The 13505-nt window shown below is 43.9% G+C and overlaps 2 protein-coding genes across 3 annotated transcripts in view; one reads left to right on the top strand and one right to left on the bottom strand.

The window, feature by feature from the left end:
• The window catches only part of ADCY7 (adenylate cyclase 7), a 271483-nt gene extending 271170 nt beyond the window's left edge, over positions 1 to 313 (bottom strand). The window contains exon 1 of the mRNA XM_065733246.1: positions 295 to 313. The gene's annotated coding sequence lies outside the window, so the exon portion shown is untranslated. The remainder of the gene's footprint in view (positions 1 to 294) is intronic.
• ZNF423 (zinc finger protein 423) overlaps positions 1 to 13505 on the top strand; it is a 194691-nt gene that overhangs the window by 105837 nt on the left and 75349 nt on the right. For both annotated transcript variants that reach the window (XM_065733244.1, XM_065733243.1), the window contains 2 exons: positions 1583 to 4806; positions 11651 to 11735. In XM_065733244.1, coding sequence (XP_065589316.1) covers positions 1583 to 4806; positions 11651 to 11735 — 3309 coding nt within the window. The remainder of the gene's footprint in view (positions 1 to 1582; positions 4807 to 11650; positions 11736 to 13505) is intronic.

Raw genomic sequence — 13505 nt, 5'->3', positions numbered from 1 at the left:
CCTTCGCGCACCGCTGCCCGGCCGGAGCGCTGAGAGGACGATGCACGCGGTGCGCGCGTTTGTTGCGGCGGGCATCTCCGCGGCGTTCAGAGCGCAGCCGGAGCAGTCCGTTCCCTCGGCCGCACGCTGCCCCCGCCGCTTTCCCGCCGCCGGCCGGCACGCGACACGTGCCGCCCTACTTCGGGCCCGGCATCCCCCCATCCCCCTCGTGCTCCTTTTGTCTCGCGGCCCCCGAGGAGCCCTGCCGGCAAGAGCGGGGGAATCGGCCGGCCCCGAGCTGCCCGCTCCCCCCACCCCCCCCCGGGGCCCCTCATCCCGGCGCCGCTTGCCGCCCGCCTCCTTCCCGCCGCCGCAGGTCCGTGGGGACGGGCCCCGGCAGCGCGGGCGGGCGGCACGGGGGGCCCGGGGGGAGCGGCGGGGGCCGAGCGCGGGGCGGCGGAGGTGGCGGCGGGGCGGGCCGAGGCGCGGCGGCCGCCGCAGGGAGAGATCGGCGGGAGGGAGGAGGAGGGCCGAGCAAACTTCGCGCGGAGACCGCGCTCGCGGCCGGGCCCGAGGGCTCGTAGCGAGCGGAGCGGGGCCGGGGCCGAGCGCCGCGCGGGAGGGGCTGAGGGCGGCGGGAGGGCCGCGCGCGGAGCGGGGCTGCGGTTGGGAGCCCAGCGCTGCTGGCGGCGGCGTGCCCGCGGAGCTGCCTCGGGGATTGAGTTTCCGAGCGTGTGTGTGTGTGTATGTGCGTGTTTGTGTGTCACAGCTTTCCCTCACGTGGGTTCTGCTCTCGCTCCGTTCCGTGGGTCAGTTTTGAATCGGTCCGACGGCGTTTGGAGTTAGGATATTCAAACTCTCGTTTCTTGCTAACGGTTCCGTTTCCGAAAGCTGCCAAAACCTCATTTATTTTTCCTAAGCTGCGTGCTTTGCTGCTGGAGATGGCACCGTGTTTCTGGTAGAAAACTGTCTTCCAAAGCCCCGCATTGAGCGAAGCAGCAGCCACAGCACGGGCTGTGCTTGAGGCCGGTGGTTCTGTGATGCATCACGATCAGTTCGAGAAGATCCGCTTCGTGCATCCCGCCCTTCAGCGCCGTGTCAGGCCGCCCTGCCCCAGCGCTGCTCACTGAGCTGCTGCGGGTGCGCGCTGCCGGCCGGCCGCTCCTGTGACAGTTCCGAGACAGAAGTGAAGAATGTCGGTTAATGGAGACATCAGTTAAAGTCACCTTGAGGTAGCGCTGCAAAAGGCCCTCAAAAGCGCAGTTGATCGCTTAACACCAGAGCTTTCTGAGGTGCTTGTGGTGCTTCGTTTTGTTTTCTTTATTTGTTTCTTGCTTTACTGTATGGTGAGCGGGTGCTAAACCTGCCAAGGAACAATGATTTTTATTAATAATACATGTAGGCGCATTTGTGAATTAGGTTTACAAATATATTTTCATTTCTGAAACCTCCTTTGAAATTCACGAGATTCCCTTTTTATTTTTTGAGTCGATTTTTTTTACACTGTAGTAGCAGAAGCCCGTAGTGTTGTTGAGAGCTTTGTCCTTATTTCACAGATGCACTGGGAATTGTTTTTAATCTCCTTTCTGCTTTCCCATTACAGATGGTGATGACGACCCACAACTCTCCTGGGTGGCTTCATCTCCCTCCAGCAAAGATGTTGCATCACCCACTCAGATGATAGGAGATGGGTGTGATCTCGGCATCGGGGAGGAGGAAGGGGGGACTGGCCTGCCGTATCCCTGTCAGTTTTGTGATAAGTCCTTCATTCGCTTGAGCTACCTTAAGAGGCACGAGCAGATCCACAGTGACAAACTACCTTTCAAATGCACCTACTGTAGCCGGCTTTTTAAGCACAAGAGGAGTAGGGACCGTCACATAAAGCTTCATACGGGGGACAAAAAGTACCACTGCCACGAGTGCGAGGCTGCCTTCTCTCGCAGCGACCACCTCAAAATTCATCTGAAAACCCACAGCTCCAGCAAACCATTCAAGTGTACTGTGTGTAAACGTGGGTTTTCATCTACCAGCTCGTTGCAGAGTCACATGCAAGCTCATAAAAAGAACAAGGAACATATGGCAAAGTCGGAGAAAGAGGTGAAGAAGGATGATTTTATGTGTGATTACTGTGAAGAGACATTCAGTCAGACTGAAGAATTGGAGAAGCACGTAATGACACGCCACCCACAGCTTTCCGAGAAGGCAGATTTGCAGTGTATTCATTGCCCTGAAGTATTTTCAGATGAAAACTTATTGCTCTCACACATTCATCAAGCCCATGCCAACAAAAAACACAAGTGCCCTATGTGCCCAGAGCAGTTTTCTTCAGTGGAGGAAGTCTATTGCCACTTGGACAGCCACAGACAACCTGACTCCAGCAATCACAGCATCAGCCCTGACCCGGTCCTGGGGAGCGTGGCATCCATGAGCAGTGCGACTCCCGACTCCAGCGCGTCGGTAGAGAGGGGCTCCACCCCAGATTCGACCTTAAAGCCTTTGAGAGGGCAGAAGAAAATGAGGTCTGTGGACAGAGATGAAGGGCAGAATTGGTCTAAAGTTACTTACAGCTGCCCGTACTGCTCAAAGCGTGACTTCAACAGCCTTGCTGTGCTGGAGATCCACCTGAAGACCATCCATGCAGACAAACCTCAGCAAAGCCACACATGCCAGATCTGCCTTGATTCCATGCCTACGCTGTACAACTTGAATGAACACGTGAGAAAAGTGCACAAAAACCATGCTTATCCCATGATGCAGTTTAGCAACATTTCTGCCTTTCACTGTAACTACTGCCCTGAGATGTTTGCAGATATCAATAGTTTACAGGAACACATCCGTATTACTCACTGTGGCCCAAATGCTACCCCTCAAGATGGCAACAACGCTTTCTTCTGTAACCAGTGCTCCATGGGCTTTCTGACTGAAGCAACCTTGACTGAGCATATTCAGCAGACTCACTGCAACGTAGGAAATTCAAAACTGGATTCCCCTGTCATTCAGCCAACACAGTCTTTTATGGAAGTTTATTCATGCCCTTATTGCACAAACTCCCCCATTTTTGGCTCCATTCTGAAGCTTACAAAGCATATTAAAGAAAACCACAAGAACATTCCTCTGGCACACAATAAGAAGTCAAAAGCAGAGCAGAGTCCAGTTTCTTCTGATGTTGAAGTCTCTTCCCCTAAAAGGCAACGGCTTTCTGCGAGTGTAAACTCAGTGTCTAATGGTGAATACCCATGTAATCAGTGTGATCTAAAGTTCTCGAATTTTGAGAGTTTTCAAACCCATTTAAAGTTGCATTTGGAGTTGCTGTTGAGGAAACAGTCTTGTCCTCAGTGTAAAGAAGACTTTGATTCCCAGGAGTCTCTCCTGCAACATCTCACCGTGCATTACATGACAACTTCAACTCATTATGTATGTGAGAGCTGTGACAAACAGTTTTCTTCAGTGGATGATTTGCAGAAGCATTTGTTGGACATGCATACTTTTGTGTTATATCACTGCACCCTTTGCCAAGAAGTTTTTGATTCCAAGGTATCTATCCAAGTGCATCTGGCAGTCAAGCACAGCAATGAAAAGAAGATGTATCGTTGCACGGCCTGTAACTGGGATTTTAGGAAGGAGGTGGATCTCCAAATCCACGTGAAACACAGTCACCTGGGGAACCCGTCCAAGTCTCACAAATGCATCTTCTGTGGTGAGACTTTTAGCACAGAGGTAGAACTTCAGTGCCACATCACAACCCACAGCAAAAAATACAACTGCAAGTTTTGTAGCAAAGCTTTTCATGCCATCATCTTGCTTGAAAAGCACTTGCGGGAAAAACACTGCGTTTTTGATGCTGGCGCTGAAAATGGTACAGCTAATGGCATGACCCCAACGAACAAGAAGACAGAAGGGGCAGATATCCAGAACATGTTAATGAAGAATCCAGATACCTCCAACAGTCACGAGGCCAGTGAGGATGATGTAGATGCTTCAGAGCCCATGTATGGCTGTGACATCTGCGGCGCTGCCTATACTATGGAGGTCCTCTTGCAAAACCATCGCTTGAGAGATCACAACATCAGGCCTGGGGAGGATGACTGTTCCAGGAAGAAAGCGGAGTTCATCAAAGGTAGCCACAAGTGTAATATCTGCTCAAGGACCTTCTTCTCAGAAAATGGCCTCAGAGAGCACATGCAGACACATCGAGGCCCGGCAAAGCACTACATGTGCCCCATCTGTGGGGAGCGCTTCCCATCGCTCCTGACCCTCACTGAGCACAAAGTCACTCACAGCAAGAGCTTGGATACAGGAACGTGTCGGATCTGCAAGATGCCGCTGCAGAGTGAGGAGGAATTTATCGAACACTGCCAGATGCATCCAGATCTCAGAAACTCCCTCACTGGGTTTCGCTGTGTTGTCTGCATGCAGACGGTCACCTCTACGCTTGAGCTGAAAATTCATGGGACATTTCATATGCAGAAACTGGCAGGAAACTCTGCAACCTCGTCACCCAACGGCCAGGCCTTGCAAAAACTCTACAAGTGCGCGTTGTGCTTGAAAGAGTTCCGGAACAAGCAGGACTTGGTAAAATTGGATGTGAATGGCCTTCCCTATGGCCTTTGTGCTGGCTGCATGACCAGGAGCACCAACGGACAGTCTTCAGGCTTGACCCCACAGGAAGTGAATGAGAGACCGTGTGGCAGTCTGAGGTGCCCTGAGTGTAGTGTCAAATTTGAAAGTGCTGAAGACCTGGAGAGCCACATTCAGGTAGACCACCGAGACCTGACACCTGAGACTAGTGGCCAGAGGAAAGGCACCCAGACATCACCTGTTCCCAGGGTGAGTACAACTGAACTTTGAAATGTCAGAGGGATTACATGTGCATTTTTGACGTGACTGAGAAGTTATTTTTTAAATCCTGCTTTATAAAATTACTTAAAAAAAAAGCAACCTAACACAGAGGAGTAATGCACAAAGGCATATGAGATTTTTGTTCAGTCTTACAGGCTCCTAGATTCCTAGTAGCAGAGCATTAATTTTTTTATCGTAAAGCCACTCTAGATTTACCAGCAGAGAACTTAGGCACATCCGTAGTGCATGTGAGTGGTGAGGATTGAGTTTGTCCATGAATTCTGGTGCTACTGAACTGGCAGATCTGGAAAAACTGGGACATTTCCAAGAAAAAGGGCATTTTGAGTTCCCAAAGGAAAAAAGATCTAATTTGTCATAGTCGAGGAATGAGATGGTTTCTTACCTGGAAAATAAATGCGAGGAGGAAGGTAAAGGAACTTCTGAGAATAACTGTAGTGAATTTGCCCCAAAATTCTCACCTGAAACCAATTTCTTTGCTAGAGTGCTTGTTGTAATGATGTCTGTCAGAGTGCATGCTGTGAGGCTGCTTGGGTGTTTGTGTGCATACATGCATGCCTGTGAGTGCGCGTGTGTGATTTTAGAAGTGATTTTAGAGGGAACTTCTTCACAGCCCTCCTTCAGGAGAAGTAGTTTTCATAGCAAATCCGGAGACTGCTGCCTACTAATAGGCAGGTGATGTATCTGAAAGAGAAGTGAAGTTCACAGATAGCCTGTTTTCCTATTTCGTAGCCTATAGAATGCATGGGAACACGCAGCATCTAAGTAAGGTTTCAGAAGACTGCTCAGGAGATTAATATTGTTTGCAGTTTATAGTCATTTAAAATTATTTGTTGACGTTTTGGCTCAAGAATGGGCCAAGTCAGTCCTTCCTCTGTCAAGAACAGATGGAATGAGAAGTAAATTTTGGAAATCTTCTCGGGAGACCAACAGCAGACACATCTGAGTATTGATATCATCTGACATTTTTAATTAAACATGATGGGGTGAGATTTTCAAAAGTATCTAAGGAAATTAGGCACCCAACTCCTAATGAATAATTCCAGCCAAAGATGCCTGTTTATGTCAATCTGCTAATTAAAGCACCCACAAACACATCTTACTGCATTAAAAGAACCTGTAAATACCACTTGAATACAACATCAGAGGCTCAGGAACCAAGAAAGGACCCTTAAGTATGTCCTGAGGACGCAGACTGTGATGCCTCCAGTAGTGCTATCACAAGCTGAGCCCCTCTGGGACTTGTTAGCTCCAGCTCGGTGCTGGGACCATGCAGGGTGGCAGCATCTGGGCAGCCCGGAGCACGGCACTGTCTGCCCTTGGCACCTCTTGCCCCAGCACCTCTGTTCCAGGCTGCTGGTGAAGTGCCACAAAAAGTTCTGTTTCTTTCCTTCCTTTCTCTTTTTTTTCTCTTTCTTTTTAGAGTAAAACAAATGGTTGTTGTTCCCCTAGGTCTGTGACTAAGGCTCCTGGTGTATACACCTAATCCTGCAAATTCTGCAGAAGAATAAGGATTGAAAATATCCCTCCTTCAAACTGATACCTTTTGAGAGTTCAACTGGGGTGCTGACTAGGTCATTCTGCTTCCTTCTTCTCAGGTCTTTATTGCCTTCTAAAATCCTTTTAAACACTTCTATTCTCTTCGGTAGAACTAATTCTTCATATGACCATACCTGTTGCCTAAAGTATTGCCTTTTCTTGCCTATTGACTGTCAGAAGCAGAATACATTGCCATTTTCTGCTCTGATTGCTTGCTTTAACTCTCTCTTTTCAGTGAGAGCTTCCACACTTGTTCCCTCAGGGGAGAGTTTTAAGTCCTCCAATAAGGTAAATGCTTTGAATTTCATCCCACGAGGGCAGATCTTAGTTCCTTTATAAAAGATAATGAAAAATCTGCATTTGTGGCAGTGGCAAATGGAACCTTCAACAGGTGTCTATGGCCTGCCTGCACATATGCTAATTTCAGAGATCTTTATGGTATGCATCCCAGGAATAGATATATTGTTACTAGAAATAATTAATTATCTTACCCTTCATTGTAGGTACAAGACCTGAATTCTGATGTCAGTTCATGTGGAAACTGTTGGTGTTAAATTCAGGTTTCTTGAGATAGTGAGTGTTCTTTGTGTCTGCCTGGCACAGAGCTTTCCAGAGAACGATGTTCTCTTTTAAATGTTGATAAATTCCTGTATTTCAGGAATATTTTGCTTGACTTCATTGGCTCCATAATGAAGCTGTGTAAGTTGAACACGCTGTTCTGACATCTTGTTAGTAAGCTGTGCACAAGTAACAGCACACTGTTTTAGTGGAGCTGACTGAGCTCTGTGCGTGCAGAGTAACCTGTGGATGCCCACCCAGGTGAGTCACTTCTCTGGCTGCTTCTAGATTTCTTTTTTAAACACTTTATCGATTTTTCTTTCTTAAACAGAAAAGCACGATTAGGAATAAGTAGACTCAGAAGGAAAATATAGGAAGGCTAGATTTTAAATCATGAGTATATTCTTTGGAGTAAAGAAGAATTGGCAGAACAAAATCCTAGAAATTGGGAAAGATGATACAAAAAATACACAACTTCTCCGAATGGGACAGGTATAATGATACCAGCAGTTATACTTCTTGAAGAGCCTGGAAGCCTGGAATAATTTCAGGAAAAAAAAAAGTGAAGATTTAGCCCATAATGAAATAGAGGAAGAAAATAACTACAAGCTCCTGGTGAATAAAAAGTGGTAATATTTGAGAAGGAAAACAGATCAGAAGAAAAAAATCCATTCCTTTTTATTGGATATATTTATGTTTGCTTGTGTGTGCACATGGATATAGCACCACAAAGAGGAGTATAAATATTTAGTTGTATGTCATTTGCATTTACTATCAAAAAGCACCTAGAATTGCTTGGCAGGCATTGGTTTGTTTTGCTTTAATCTGTAAGGAAGAAAGAAAAAGGCGTTTGCATATTCTCTTCCTCACATTTTATCATGACAAAAAAAACCCAAAAACAAACACAAGAAAAGATATCTATGAATTAATCACCTTTCTTTGTAAAACATCTAAGTAGGATCATTTCATGATGGTCAAAGAAGATTTCTAGGTGAATGGAGTTTCTGCTTCCTCTACGTGGAAACTTCTGCATCAGAGGACTTGTTATTAGCCAAGTCAGTGATATTTAGCATAGAGTATCAATAAGAGGAATAAATAAAATACACCTTAGTAGTGAAAGGCTGCTCTAACATCAATCTGTGTTTGATTCTTACAGTTCTACATGAGTTCTTCAGTCTCAGTAGGTCTAAAAGTTTCTTTTATTATATGAACATCACCAGTATAGGTACCGTTCTGGTGTCTGGCGCATGTATAGCTCAAGACCTTTTTATATTCTATTATGATCACATCAGAGGCAATGCTTTCATTTTTACTGAACACATTTCTGTGCGTAGGAGCTTCAGTTTTGAATACATTTTATTAATTCCTTTTAACACCTACTGGAGGAATGTGCATGTCTTGAGAAATATGACAAATTGTTTAGTAGTGAGATTTCTTACTCTCTCTGGTACTGGAAGCAGTCACTTTTCAGGCTACTCTTTCTTTTACACAGATTTATCCTTACTTTGTACCATAATCATCACAAACTGTTCTTGTTTAACATTGAAAAGGGCAAATAGTCTGGCTTCAGTTAAATTTCCATCTTGAACGGTGTTTCTTTATTTAGCCCACCTAGGTTATTTAGGCTGAAGAAGCAAAGGAGGTGGCATAGAAAATCAGAAGAATGAACCCCGTTGTGCTCCTTTAACTCAGTTCCTTTTCTCCTGCACTCTTTCTTGGATTCAAATCCTTCTCTTTGTTCTCCCCCCACCCCTTCTCTTCCCTTGTAAATCCACTGAATGGAGGAATATTTTCTTTGTAGAACAGGAAACCATTTCCAGATTTAAAGAAGGACAGTCTGGAAAACCCATGGGAACAATAGTTATTTCAGAAAAGAAACCAGACCCCCCTGTTGTTATTACTGCTATTTTGTGCCAAGATTAGAGTGAAGTATCTTGACTTAATGGGGATTGAGCTCTCAGTTGAAGGCCTGCTCATCTGGTCTCTTATGCCACCTCGGAGCTGTCATCTAGACTATTAGCTCATCAGAATCAGGACTTCTGTTTTGTTATCATACATAAGGACAAAACACTGAAGAGATAACCAGCACGTTACGACTGCCTGTGAAGTCGTGATACTCACAAAAACGGCATCAGAATATCAGGTTTTCTACCACCAATAACATAACCCTGTATTGAAACTAATGCCCCCCATTTTCTTGTTAAAATTTTTTAAGGGAATTATTAATGAACCAAAAAATCAGCCCTTAACATCTTTTAAATATACATTTGGGTGCTAATCAAGCTGTAGTTATTTTGTGGCCTGTACAAAGCTACTTGTTGACCTTATTCTGTATCAAGCGGGGTACTCTACCAAAAGAGCCATTGCCTCAGTTAAACATCCCTTTCCCAGGCTGGATGAGGCCCTGGACAGCCTGAGCTGGTGGGTAGAACTGGATGGGCTTTAAGGACCCTTCCAACCCAAGCCATTCTATGGTTATGTGAGGTGTGTATCAGCTGAAGTTGATAATATTCACAGAAGTCTGTACTCTGCTGTCTTCTCTGAGGGGTGGTCACACCAAGCAGAGCTGTTTATAGGTTTATAAAATGGTGTGGAGGAGTTTGCTCAGGTTCTGTGGAAGACATCCAGTTTCCAGATCTGTTAGTAAGTAGCTTTCAGAAGCTTTCTGCTTTTTAAATCAATTTTAAAAATGAATCATTTGTCTGTGTTTAATAAAAGTTTAAAGGCTTGAAATAGAGTTGAGCTGAAACAGTCTTTCTTAGCTAGTTAATTAGGGAGCCCTCATAAAAGAGATAGGTGTTGAACAAGGCACAAAAGTTAGTCAGCTTGGGAGTTTTAAAGAAGAGAAAGGTGTCAAGTTTTAAATGTGACCATGTGAATGGTTCACAGCTCAGTCCTGTTTTTCTCTTCTAAGGATTTTTGCATTCTTTTTTTTTTCCCTTAGCATGTGTATGCCAGTGTGCTTGAGGCTTGAGAATACATGTGTATGTATGTGTGCTTGCACTTGTCTGCTGCAATAGATTCCCAAGAAACAGTGCTGTAGAAGTCCAGCTGCTTTTCCATTAGCAGCCTTGATTTCAGAAGGGATTCCAGGAGGATACTTTCTTAAGCTACCTAAGGATATCTAGCCTATCCAAAGTATTTCCTTTTATATGGTTGACTGTGTCAGGTTTTGGCCAATGAAGTATATCTTTCTTCCTACTATCATGTTAATTGCCCATTGTTATTTTAGCCTAGCAAGCCCTGCCTATGTGCAAACACATACTGCGTACAGAATTCATGGAACGTGCATACCATCCATTGATGGTTGCATTTGTTGTTACGATATTATAGCATGTTCATTAGCCTCCAGCAGGCTAACTTGTTGCCACTGATGACATGGGAAGTAGTTAAGAAGCTCCTGGCAGCACCTAATTTGTTATTTCCTCAGCAGGTGTTCAAGGAAATTGGATCCCATACACAGAGGGAGTGACAGCACCTCCTCTGTTTAACTCAAAACTTCTTATTTATTACTGCTGTCCTAAAAATGGGATTCCAATACCTTGGTGTGGGGTGGAGGCCGTAAGAAAAAGTGATTTTTATCTAACGCTGCATAAAAAATACCCACATAGTATTTTGTCTCAACAATGTAAGAGGATGTAGCTTACTGAATTAGGTTCCTCACTGCTAATGGCTTGGGCTTCTCATCCATCTGTCAGGGGAGTTGAGGCATAGTGGGGTATTTCACACGTGTTCTGCTGCCATACAGTCCTGCTGTAGGGGTACACTCGTACCCAAGTGCAAAAGCAGCAAAGCCAGCCAGCTGCCTTGTGGCAAGTGTTACCATAGGAATTATTCTTGAGGAAGAAGTAGGAACAAAAGGGCCAATTTTTCTAAATTGCATGTCAAAAGATGTCTGTTAAGATAACCTGTTCCCATGCAGTGATTGAGCGTGCACGTTAGACAAAAGCTTAGCACTAGCCTTTTATTTTTTTCCTAACTTGGATGCCCGTCTTGTCAGTATGCATTTTCATTCCTACAAATGATTTCTTGAGTTTTTCACTGTCTTATTGCTCAAGTGCATGCACCGCTGTCATTCTGAGTCCAAACCCCATTTCCCCTATTTGAATAAATGCTTCATGTAATTGCCTCTTCACACTGTCTCCTGATTTCTGCAGCTAAGCCTCCCCGGTATGACTTTGTGGCAGAGAACATTTGCAAGAGACTGTGCTAGAAAGCCATTATTTGTGGTAATGCAGATTTTCCAGGATTTCTGATGGGAAACCAGTTCAAAATGTGTTTCTCCTCCAGTCTTTCACTTCCCCTAATAACTGTTACGTGTTTTCCTGCTGCTTTCTATAAAGACGGATTTTTTTTTTAAAGTGGATCTTTTAGTGAAAACAGAGTTCTTTTATTTCACTCAACAGGAGTTGTTACTGTAATGGGTTAAATGACAAGAGCAGTCTGATTATGGCCAAAGTACTCAAGCAGACTTTCAAGTGCTATCGTTGGAAAATTTTTTAAGTTGAAATGAAAGTTGTCTAAAAGCAGGCTGTTGCATGGAGATTGCTTTTATGGTCCCTGGAAGTCCAGCCAAACTCGGTATCACACTGGGGATATACAGGCAGAAGAGGGTTGAGTTGAGGGAAGTTGAAGCATGTAACATGCTCCGTTTATGATCACACTTGCCTTATACTACAGTGCAGTTTTCTCTAATCTCTTTTTGGTTGTTAAACAGAAAAAGACCTATCAGTGCATCAAGTGCCAGATGACCTTTGAGAATGAGAGAGAGATACAAATCCATGTCGCTAACCATATGATTGGTAAGACATCCTTTAAACTAGGCCACTCACGGGCTGCTTGTTTTTTGCTACTCTTTGAAATTCACTATTCTAATAACTTGTTAATATTCATGCTGTAATTTATTTTTTTTTATCTTTCAAGGAAAATGATTTTGATGTAATGATTCTTCACTTCAAAGCTTTTTAAATATGTGGTTATAAAAGTGTTACTGCTGAGCTTTTTTCCTTATCCTTTTGAGTCCTCATCTAGCATTTTCATTTATATTAAAATCAAACTTTTGACAGTATCTTCCATTTGATAGCATAAATTTCTCTCTATCCACGTAAAAAGTACTTGCCAGTTGTCAACCACTTAGGAGCAATTATGTTTCAATTTTGTATGTCATGACATTGAATAGATTTAACTGCTCGCATTTTCCCAGCCAAATGTGGTGAGTTCCTGAAGAACACTGTCAAAACAAAACGCTTGCAGAGTTATTGCAGTGTTGTTGTTTTTTTTCCTCTTTCCAACAATTCTGGACTTCAGAAAGTTCAACTTTTCAGATATACAAGTGGTTAAAAAGCAGTGCCTGCTGCCTCTGTTACCAACTTGCCATCAGAGTCTGAAGCAGTGTTACTGTAATCTGATGGGTTGTATTTCAGCTGCAGCTGGATGATTCCTTTTCTGGTGAATGCAAAGAAATGTTTTCCCTGTCTGTACAGATGTTATGAATATATGTGTAGGCCCAAGAGGTCAGTTTACTTTGATGCATAGACCACAGAGGAGTTCCTTACACATGCCACTGTAGGTATATGTTGTATGAGATCCTTCATAGACCCTACAGCACGCTTTGTGTCTCATATGTCCACGTACAGCATTTATCTCCCATAAGCATAGTGGTTTTCCTTCAGTAATTTTACATTTAGGAAACCGTTCTCCCATCAGCGCGTATATGTAACTCCTATTGTCTTTGATTTGAATTGTGCATAATTATGAGAGAAAGGGGGAGAGAAATGCACACTGACACAGAATTTGCCCCCCCAGCCCCCACATTAAAAATACATATCAGTCACAGTAACTTTCATTCTAGATCCAGGCAGGAGTTTTGAGTCAATGTCAAGCAGGTTAAGATGAAGATATCTAAAAATGTTTGCTTTTGTAGCAGGTGTTAATGTAATCTCTTGTTTGCAGGCTTGAAGAGTGAGATCCTTATTAATTGGACCACAGTGATTTCACACAGCTCCCCCCTAGAATTTTTTTAGTAAAAGCCTGAAAGAAAGGAGTCCGTAGGCAAGCTTATAGCTTCAGCCTGAGTTGTGATACAGTAAATGATCACTGATTTTTAAATTCATAGCCCATGAAATGTTGAATTAAGGTTCTGCTTGATTTGAGAGAGGAATTCTTTCTCCTTGTGGAAAGAAGCAATTTCTTTACAGTGATTGATGTGTGAAGTTTATCTGTTTATATCCCCAAATTAGTGCTGTCTGGTATAATACATGATGATGTATATGTCATTAGAAGTTTCAGTATTTGAGAGCTATTGGAAAACAACGCTGCTGTAGGTCAAAGGAGGCTGAGGAAAGTGTGGTGCTGTTGTTTGTGAAAACTGTACTTGTTTACTTGAAGATGTGTGTAAGTTCGAATACATACTTGAAAAAAACCTATATGAAAGAAAAGGCATACATGGACTCAGTCCACATACCTAGGATATTGTAAATGCCTGAATATGGTAAGAAAACAACTGATTATTGAACCTAGGGATCATGTCTTTGTATATTTTACTGAGATGTGGGCTGAGAACATTCATTAAG

This window comes from Cyrtonyx montezumae, unplaced genomic scaffold (assembly GCF_038088225.1).
Source record: "Cyrtonyx montezumae isolate F1298 unplaced genomic scaffold, pur_monq_1.0 scaffold_17, whole genome shotgun sequence".
Lineage (NCBI taxonomy): Eukaryota > Metazoa > Chordata > Aves > Galliformes > Odontophoridae > Cyrtonyx > Cyrtonyx montezumae.
The sequence above is the reverse complement of the archived record's forward strand: the minus strand, read 5'-3'. Positions and strand labels throughout refer to the sequence as shown.